The sequence below is a fragment of the Apostichopus japonicus genome, chromosome 13, assembly GCF_037975245.1.
Source record: "Apostichopus japonicus isolate 1M-3 chromosome 13, ASM3797524v1, whole genome shotgun sequence".
Lineage (NCBI taxonomy): Eukaryota > Metazoa > Echinodermata > Holothuroidea > Aspidochirotida > Stichopodidae > Apostichopus > Apostichopus japonicus.
Genome location: NC_092573.1, coordinates 12,250,389 through 12,260,502, shown reverse-complemented (window position 1 = coordinate 12,260,502; position 10,114 = coordinate 12,250,389). Strand labels below are relative to the sequence as shown.

The 10,114-nt window shown below is 38.7% G+C and overlaps 1 protein-coding gene across 1 annotated transcript; it reads left to right on the top strand.

Moving 5' to 3' along the window:
• The first annotated feature begins 11 nt into the window (after positions 1-11).
• Positions 12-9,402, top strand: LOC139979241 (beta-centractin-like). The gene is made up of 5 exons (XM_071990012.1): positions 12-171; positions 1,205-1,383; positions 6,105-6,698; positions 7,416-7,585; positions 8,230-9,402. Exons 2-5 carry the CDS (start codon positions 1,221-1,223, stop codon positions 8,383-8,385), a joined length of 1,083 nt encoding a protein of 360 aa, XP_071846113.1. The 5' UTR covers positions 12-171; positions 1,205-1,220; the 3' UTR covers positions 8,386-9,402.
• The last annotated feature ends 712 nt before the right edge of the window (positions 9,403-10,114 follow it).

Below are 10,114 nucleotides of genomic sequence, written 5' to 3'. Positions count from 1 at the left end.
CTGCTACTGTGCAATCGTCTGTTTGCTGCTCTTGACCAATGTAGTAGTAGTACCAGTAGCACCCCTTTTATTACACTTGTTTGTAGTGTAACTGTTAGGCTAGACTAGGCGAGTACTGGTCTGAGCAACACCTGGAGAACAAGAACAAACCCACAAAGATCGGAATAACAAGTGAGCATAACACCATCGGCATAATCTGTTTAAACTTTGAATTATCTTTCATCTTGGCACACATTTGACACTTGTTTAGGCTTGTCTTCCTCGATTGATATAGGTCTAGCGGACATCCCTGTACTAGTCTAAAGTTAGAAAATAAGCAAAGGGTTACATATGCCTACTGTAGGCTTGAAATTTGCTTTATTACTTATCGAACTATGGTGCTAAAACGTCACATCAACCAGGATTACCGAGTGACACTCACAATTTAGATGATTGCAGCTAAGTATTATATTTCCCTAGCTTCTGAAAATGTATAGCCTATCCGAGAAATAGTATTGGTATGAAAATTAACATGGCTAGGCCATATGAACATTAATGAAGTTATGATTTAGCATAAGCCTACATAGTACATGTATGCACAGGTCTTGGTCTTGGTGTGGTACTGCACAAATCGCCCCTGATGTGGCTGTTGACGTGCAGTCCTTCGAGTTATGCTAATGGTGCTGCTGACTTTCCAGCATGAACTTGAAGGAGGCGGTGTTTGGTGCTGATTTCAGTTCAGGTGGGAGTGCGTTCCACTGAGGAATGGTGCGAGGATAAAGCGAATATTTATAACAGTTCTTTTGAGCTTGGGGAAAACAGGCTCCAGGCAGGGTACATCACATTTTCAATATGAACTTCAGTGCTCAGCAATATTTCTTTAAATAATCTTTCGATTACGCTAAATCAGTTTGAAAAAGTAACTAGGCTACAGTATATTGAAAATGCAAAGATTCTGAAAGCCAGGTGAGGATTATCTTGCTTGTGGTACTGGTTCTACATATGCGAAGTTCAAAAAAGGCAAAAAGTCTACATGATGATGCCACTTTTCCTTTAAATGTTATTCAAGCGAAACTTTGAAGTTAATAGTACCATACCATGTTCTTGGTATAAATATGTTTTAAAGGTTTTATTCATTCTGCATGAGCATTGTTTTTCTGTAAGCTTTCTCAAACATAAAAATGTATGGCTTGAATTCATTCTCACTGACTTCCCTACTTTTCAGCTGATGTAGTCTTTATATGCATATTGGTCAAAGTGTCTTCAGAATGGGTTCACCTGAAGGTCTGAATCTTGAAACGCCTGGCATTGTTCTGGACGTTGGACGATATAATATCAAGTTAGGTTTCAGTAATGCCTCTAAGCTTAAACCAGACCATGTTTTGAAAGCAGATCATGTTATAGGCCTTTGGTCGTTGAAGCGTATACACGTACTTTTTCGGTGCTCTTGCATTTCGTTCATTTTTGGGATTTTTGGGATCGTTTTTTTTATCAAACACCTTGTGATTCGTTTTGTTGTTTATTTGGAGTTATTTTTGTCTGTTCCTGTCATTCTGCATATTTTTTGTTCAATCTGTGCTGTTTTTTGTCTTGTGTCGGTGCTGTCCGTGGTTTAAGGTCTGTAGCGTCAGTGTATCCTATCGTACAGTGTATAGTCTATGTTGAGCCTAAGCTGCTAATCGTGAGTATCGTTTTTCCGCGTTCGCGGGTTTTTCTGTGCCTTAGTGTATTCGTTATTTATTGTCTGTAACTTTCATTCTGCATGTTTTTGTGTTCAATGTGAGCTGTTTTTGTCTTGTTTCAGTGCTGTCCGTTGTTTTAGGTCTGTAACGTCAGTGTATCCTATCGTTCAGTATATTGTCTCTGTTAAGCCTAAGCTGCTAATCGTGAGTATAGATTTTCTGTGTTCGTGGGTTTTCTGTGCCTTAGTGTATTCGTTATTTATTGTCTGTATCTTTCATTCTGCACGTTATTGTGTTCAATGTGAGCTGTTTTTGTCGTGTTTCAGTTCTGTCCGTGGTTTTAGGTCTGTAGCGTCATTGTATCCTATCGTTCAGTGTACAGTCTCTGTTAGCCTAAGCTGCCCGTCGTGTGTTCGATTTTCTGTGTACGCTGTTTTTTTTTTTTTCTTTGACTTAGTATTTTCGTTATGGCTGTGCCTGATCGTTTAGTCTGCTGTGATGCGTGTAATATGTGGATTGAGTTTGAGATTTCTGGCTTGGAATGTGATTTTAAATCAGCATCTAGTGAAGCTATTGTGTTTGTTTGCGATAAGTGTGTGAAACTTAAGGAATTAGAGGAGCTATTGAAAAGCTGTAGTTGTGTATGGACGGAAGTCGGGAATAGTAGGGCTGTGAGTAGTGCAGTTGCTGAAAGGGATTGTTGCGAGGTTGTTCCAACTTGTAATGGTTTTGACGTGTTACCTGTGGAGGAGTTGCGTGATGTTGATGATGGGAATGAAGTCTCCCAGGAGGGAAATAGTGAGTGGCTAGTAGTGGACGAAGTGCGTGGTGATTGTGATGTGATAGGAGATGGTAGTGTGGTTGTAAACAGCGGTAAGTGGGGACAGGAGAAGTCGAAAGGAAGAATGGTATTGTGTGGGGATTCATTAGTACGGTATGTAGACCGAGAGTTCTGCAGGGCGGATAAAGCAAAAAGGGTCAGGGTATGTTTGCCAGGTGCTAAAATCCAGGATGTCAGTAACAGGGTAAACAAAATCGTGTCAGATGAGGAGGTGGTTGTAGTCCAGGTAGGCACTAACAATGTGCAGAAGGAGTCGCAAAACATTATTCAGTCTAGGTACCACGAATTGATGTGTCGACTAGCATCAACTCGGGCTAAAGTTGTCATATGCAGTTTGTTGCCAAGATTTGACAGCAAGGTTCTGTCAGAAAAGATTGTAACTTTGAATGGTTTATTGTATAGTTTGTGTGCCGACTTCGGCTTCACATTTGTTGACATGTGGTCATCTTTCCAGGGTAGAAGGGATCTGTTCGCCAGGGATGGTTTGCACTTAGCTAATACTGGGGCCTCGTTGTTTGGTAGGATGGTGAATTACTCTGTTGAACAGCTATGTTTAAACTAAATTGGGGGGCGATGAAGTCAGGAATTAGTTTGGATAAGGATTATGTTCCTAGTGGAGGCGATTATAGGCGTTTTGAGAGCAAAATAAGTGATAGTCATAGTTCTAACTTTAGGAGGCATGCTAAGGTACATAGTTTCAGGGATAGGCTGAAGATTGTCTTTACCAATGCTAGAAGTATTCGTAAAAATTTTGCTGAATTTACTGTGCTTCTCGAGGATCTGAAACCGGATGTGTTTGGTATCACCGAGTCTTGGTTAAGGGAGGACATTGATAGTGCTGAGGTTTCTCACCCGGGGTATGTTGTGTATCGTCAGGACAGAAGGGATACTCATAATGGGGTTGGTGGGGGAGTGTTACTGTATGTTAGGGATGACATTGTAAGTGTTGAGAAATCTCAGTTGCAAGGGTCTTTTGTTAATTCTGTCTGGTGCGAGTTGTCCACAAACAACTCCAAGAGGTCCAGGGACGTTATCACTGTAGGTGTTGTTTACCGCTCTCCTAACAGCAGCGATGATAATGATGTCGTGCTGTTTGATTCAATTAGAAAGGCTGCTAAAGGTGATGTTGTTATAATGGGCGACTTTAATTTTCCTGACATTAATTGGATAGATGGTTCTAGTAGTAGGAAAGGTAGTAATTTTCTAGATGTTGTGCAAGATTGCTTTTTACATCAACATGTTACTTTCCCTACTAGGGGGGATAACATCCTGGATCTTGTTTTGAGTTCTAATCCAAGCAATGTTGTTGATTTGACCGGTCTAGGAAAACTAGGAACTAGTGATCATGATATACTAGCTTTTGATGTTGTTTGTAAGGTCGTAAGTTCTATTAGCAAGGAAAAAGTCCCTGATTTTTCGAGATCAGATACAGAGGCAATTGAAACTTTACTAAAGGGTACAGATTGGATTAATTTGTTTAGTGATATGAGTGCTTCTCAGTCTTGGATTTGTTTTGCTGATAAATTAAAGGTCATTATGGAAAATCATGTTCCGTGGAAGAATCGTCGTCGTAAAAGCAGTATGCCTCACTGGATGAATAAGAAAGTTAGATGTGCAATTAGGCAAAAACGTAGAATGTGGAAGTTGTTTAGGAGGACTAAATCTGAATCTCTTTTGGCCAAGTTTAAAATTCATCAGCTGAAAGTAGAATGCTTAGTCTCTGATGCAAAATTGAATTTCGAAAAAAGCATCGCCCTAAAAATTAAGGATAACCCAAAGGCCTTCTTTTCTTATGTCAGGTCTAAGCAGAAAGTTAAAGATGCAATTGTTTCCCTTAGGGCACCACAGGCTGATAAGATAGTTACTGATAGTCAGGATCTTGCAGATCTTTTGAACGACTATTTTGTGTCGGTTTTCACAAGGGAAGATACGAGTAGTATTCCAGATTTTCAGGGGGGCAGTGATAGGCCTAAACTGGATACGGTCTTATTTTCGGATGACGTTGTCTTAAAGGAGCTGCTTCGTCTAAATGTTTCTAAAGCTTCTGGACCGGATGCAATCCATCCGTATTTGTTGAAGACTTTTGCACACTATTTCTGCGTTCCACTCTCGTTGATTTTTAGTAAATTTATGGATGAAGGTTATGTTCCTAGGGACTGGAGATGTGCTAATATTACCCCAATTTTCAAGAAGGGTGATAAGACTAAGCCCTGTAATTATAGGCCCGTTAGTCTCACTAGTGTAGTTTGTAAGGTCATGGAGTCTATTGTTAAAAAGTCTTTGGTCTGTCACTTCAGCAGTCAGTCTTTGATCAGAGAGTCTCAGCATGGCTTTTGTCAAAAAAGGTCTTGTCTCACTAATATCCTTGAGTTTATGGAAGATGTAACAAGCTCACTAAATAGGCAGATGTCTGTAGATGTTGTGTTCCTGGATTTCCAGAAGGCCTTTGATAAAGTTCCCCACCAGCGTCTTTTACTTAGGCTGAAGAGCATGGGTGTCATAGGGAATTTACTGTCTTGGATCGGGAATTGGCTTGGTAATAGGGAACAGAGGGTGGTAATTAATGGCTGTGCTTCTTCTTGGCAGAACGTTACTAGTGGGGTTCCACAAGGGTCTGTATTAGGTCCCCTGTTGTTTGTTGCCTATATAAATGACATCGACGGAGATATTTTGTGTACAGCTAAGAAGTTTGCTGATGACACCAAATTGTATTCTGAGGTCTCTTCCAAAAGCGATTCTGAGAAATTTCAAGCGGATTTAGATAAGATTTTTTCCTGGTCTCAGGGGTGGCAAATGCTTTTTAATATTGATAAATGTAAGGTAATGCACATTGGTAGTAGTAACCAAAAGTTTACATACAATCTAAATGGTGTGGAGTTACAGGAGGTCTCTGTTGAAAGAGACCTAGGTATCTACATTGACTCGTCTCTGCAACCTTCCAAACATTGTCTTGAAGCTGCTAAAAGAGGTAATAGGGTTTTAGGTATGATCAAGAGGAACTTCAGTTTTCTGAAAGAGGACATCGTAGTTAGGCTTTATAAGCAGTTGGTTAGGCCTCATCTGGAGTATGCTGTGCAGGCTTGGAACCCTTATTTTGCTAAGGATAAGGAAGTACTTGAAAAGGTCCAGAGGAGGGCTACTAGGATGATTAGTTCCTTAAAGAGGGTTCCTTATTATAGGCGGTTACAACTGTTGAATCTCACCACACTGGAGCTTCGGAGGTTACGTGGGGACTTGATCCAGGTTTTCAAGATTGTGTATGGTTTCGACAATTTATCCTTTACCGACTTTTTCATGTTTGCAAACAGTAGTTGTACTAGAGGTCATTGTCTTAAACTTCAAAAGTCGCATAGTAGGATTAATATTCGGCATAACTTTTTTTCTAATAGGGTTGTGAATGAGTGGAATAGTTTGCCTGAGAAAGTTGTACTTGCAAGTAGTGTCAATGGGTTTAAGAATGCTCTGGACAAGCACTTTAAGCATTGTAATCGGGTCTGAGTGTTTGTGTCTTCAGTTTTTTTCCCTCTCTTTATAGGGTCCTTGATGGGGACTTAAGTGTCCCTCCTGATCCTTTTTTCTACTAAACTAAACTAAACTAATAGAATCTCTACCTTCCGTCAATGAATATTCCTCTGAAGTGAGTGACTGTTTGACTTTGACAGAACAATGTTTCCAGTGTGACTTATCCTCTGAAATTTTTGAACAATTGATAGATAACTGTTTGCAGACAGAGGTTAATGAATACCCATTCATGCTTATAGAGTCACCCTTGACAGAACATAAGTGTAGAGCTAAGAAATTGGAGATATTCCTGGAAGAATTGGAAGTATCATCATTTGCACTGTCGAATGAAGCACTCATGTCCCTGTATGCTGCTGGTCGGCATACAGGGGTTGTGGTCTATTCCGGATTTTCAGAATCATATTGCTGTACAATTCACGAGGGATTCATGACTCCTCATTCAGTAGTAACTATGCACCATAACTCTGGGTATTCGGTAGCTAACCAGATAACAACATTACTGATGAATAATACTAAAGGCAGAAAGTCTCATGTGAACTCAAAAGGGAAACCTACACTTGCAGCAGCTATGAGGTACATGGAAACATCAGGAAAAGTAAATGGTCAACCCCATCAATCTCCTGCAGTTGGTACAGATGTTGGAGAGCTATTGTTTGGCCTAAATGGAAATGCAGGTACGTTATCTCCAAAATGTTGAAGGGAAAGTATTGGCAACAGGTTTGATATTGTAAATTCATAAAAAAAAATTAAGGCAGTGCTCAGGTAATACTGTACAGATTACAGTATGTTCAAATTTGGCAAACAATTGCCATCTCTCATTGTTACAAAGTACTGCACAATTCTTCAGAGATAATTTCCCACTGAAGTAGCACAGGTAAGTTACACATATGATATTTTCATAATCATCAGTAATGTCTCCAAATATAATGATCAATGGCCTTGTTCTGAGTCGAATAGTCATTTTTTAGCTCAACTACCATTCTCCCTCAATGAGACATTTTATGTTTTAGAATGTCCAAGACAAGACTTCGATATATATCCCTTCAGGTAGTATTTTAAAAATATTAGTATTATATAAAAAATATTAATTGTAAAAGTACTGATGAAGTGCTTTTATTTTTTTTAACTTTGTTTTCATTTGAAAATCTGGTAATAACTTGCTTTGAAGAGAGGGGTACTAAAACTCACATGAAATGTCTCTAGCTATGGAATATATGTATGGGTTGGCTCATCTGCTAGTTCAGAGAAATGTCAATTTATACTTCTTATTAATTTTATGATGACAGTCTTAAAGTTCTAGTTATTCAACCGTAACATTTGTATTAGCAATTCAACAAAGACAAACTGACTGTGAAAGTATAAAATAGCATCTATCTTACTTAATTCTGCAGGAATACATTCAATTGTTGAAAAAGCTATTTATCAAACAGATGAAATGGAAGACTATAACCATTTCTACTATGAGAACCTTGTTCTTGCTGGTGGCAATACTCGGTATACTGGACTCAAAGAGAGACTAAAGTTTGAATTGGAGCAAACAAAAGTTGATAAGAATGCCAGTGTAAGTGTCAGTTTCATTTTCCTTTTGTTTTTGTTTATTTATTTAGTTCATAGTCTTATGATTGAACATAAAGATGAGAGAAAGGAACAAAAGTTATCTTAGGTACAAAAGCAGTGGTTCAAGGGTTAACTACAGTATTTGGGCTTGTGATATAAAGTGACTTTCCAGTAAGCTTTTGGAAAGAAAATGTATTAATGGAATTATGGAAATATATCTAGAAAACATTATTCATAAAAATACAGTAGCTGATACACTGTCTGTCTACTTTATATGCTAATGTAAAGGCAGGCAGATGTTATGCAGACCAATCAGCATTCTGAAATGTATCCTTACAATTTGTATGAGAGTCAGGTAGTAACATTAGATTTGTTTCTGTTGAAAAATTGAATATTTTAAATTTGTCAATGTTCTGTTTTATGCTTTTTCTTTCTTTTCTGTTTTCTGTACCGATATAAATCATTATAATTATTATCATTCACTTATCTTCAGTTTGTGTTGGTCCATTTCTCTTGTCTGATACTTTTAATTGGCCGAGCTCAGCTGTGTCTCTTCTTGAATCAATCTGTTGTTGAGTACAGTTTACAGTAGGTCAACAAGTGGAATTAGATATAAATAATGCAGACCAAACAATTTCCATATTTCAGGTTTCTGTGGTTTGCAGTCCTTACCCTGAATATGCAGCTTGGATTGGAGGGTCAATACTTGCATCTTTGCCAACTTTTAAACATAGATGGATTACAAGACAAGACTACATGGAGTGGGGCGACAATATCTTTAGGCTGAAATGTCTCAGATATTAGAAATCATTGACTTACATTATCCATGATGTTACTATACGGACAAACTACATGGGGCATTTGAAGTGCAGATTATAGCGACCTCAGGAGGCATTTAATTGTAATGTGTTACCTCTTGTAATGTAGTGCGAAATGTTTCCTGGTGATGTTAAGTTTAAAATGTGCTCACGAAGGTATATGCCAACCAAGTTTTCCACAAAGTCACGGACATTCCATTTCCCCCTATCTTCTTCACTCGTCCATACACAACAGGACTTTTCCAGTTCAAGCTTGTTAGTAACACTTACACAATACACTCGGTTGATATGAACAAGTTGATAAATCTGAAGTGTTCTTTTTAATTTCATAATTACCAGTAAGAAATGTCATTGTTCTTGTTCTAACACATTAATAAAGCTGCTCTGAAGTTGTAGCATCATTATGTTCGGAATGATCCTTTATGATTAAATTGATGATGTCAGCTCCTCGGTCGAGGACTAAATGTTGATGTATGTCCATTGTTTTATGAATAGTATTCACTGTACCAAAACATCTTCTTTTGACTTGACAACAACAGAGCACTATTGGATGACCTCCCAGAGACCCAGACAATTTGTCCTCGGCAAATATGTGACACATTATTTACAAGTTTTCAGGCCATAAAACAATATTTTCCTATCGAGTTATGAGTTCCTTGTGACTGACAGACCAAATTGCGTGTGTTAGACTATGAAACCAGCCACTTTAATTGATGAGCCTCGTTTTGCACTCATGGAAAGGGTTTAGCCAGTCAAAATACGTACATTCAGACAACCATACCTTGAGTTTAGGAGTAAAATACCTGATATTGGTTTTTCAACTAACTGTGTGGAATATTTTCTTTTTTTTTTCAATAAAAGTTTGAACATTGCATATGCATTTTCGCTACTTTGTTTAGAAAGTAACTTCTACCTTGCTAAGTTTTGGTCAGTTTTTTTGTTGTGTTTGGGTTTAAAGCTATTACAAAGATCTAGCTTGAGAATAGTGCCATGCCGGGGGGGGGGGGGGGGGGGGGGCAGGCGAGGGGATATAACCGCACCCAACTCCAATCATCAGGCAGGGGGACATGGTTCAGTCAGAGGACTTTTTCGCTCCCAGTTGGGCACGATTTAGACCACAACTACATGACCACAACTCCTCCCTAATTTAATGTCTAAATATGTCTCAGAATGCACCGTTAGAACGTCTTAAGTTTTAATGTTTTTGAAGCCCCCCCCCCCCTGATCTCTACATGGTAGACAGACAATGACCCGAGGACAGAACCCTTTCCTTATATTAAAATGCTTGATTCACCTCTGGCCCTTCCATGAAGGTTCTGGCCCATACCTAAATAAGTCGGGGGGGGGGGGGGATTTATGAATTATCCCTTCCCCTTACCAACTTGCAATGTTGTGCTCGACACTGCTTCAGGTCTTTTGTTGACTGCTTAAAACAATTGTTTAACGATAAGCTTTGTTTGCTGGAGGAGTATAAATGGATGCATAGAAGTTTTCTCAACAGAGTTACTCCAGCTGCCTCTTCGTGAGATACTTTACATTTTACTCTTATATGCATTACTGTACTTTGTTCATCTACAGTATATCAGAATCAATTTTACTTTTGAAACTATAATAATACTAATAATATTTTCAGGAAATCAGTGACTTGTGTTGTGTTTATTTATGCATCCCCTGTTATACTACCAAGGGCGTAGGAACCGGGGGGGCTGGGGGCG

Coding starts and splice junctions, on each gene's coding strand:
- LOC139979241 (XM_071990012.1), top strand. CDS start 1,221: ATGCATATTGGTCAAAGTGTCTTCAGAATGGGTTCACCTGAAGGTCTG. Junction 6,699..7,415: donor TGGCCTAAATGGAAATGCAG/GTACGTTATCTC, acceptor TTAATTCTGCAG/GAATACATTCAATTGTTGAA. Junction 7,586..8,229: donor AAGTTGATAAGAATGCCAGT/GTAAGTGTCAGT, acceptor TCCATATTTCAG/GTTTCTGTGGTTTGCAGTCC.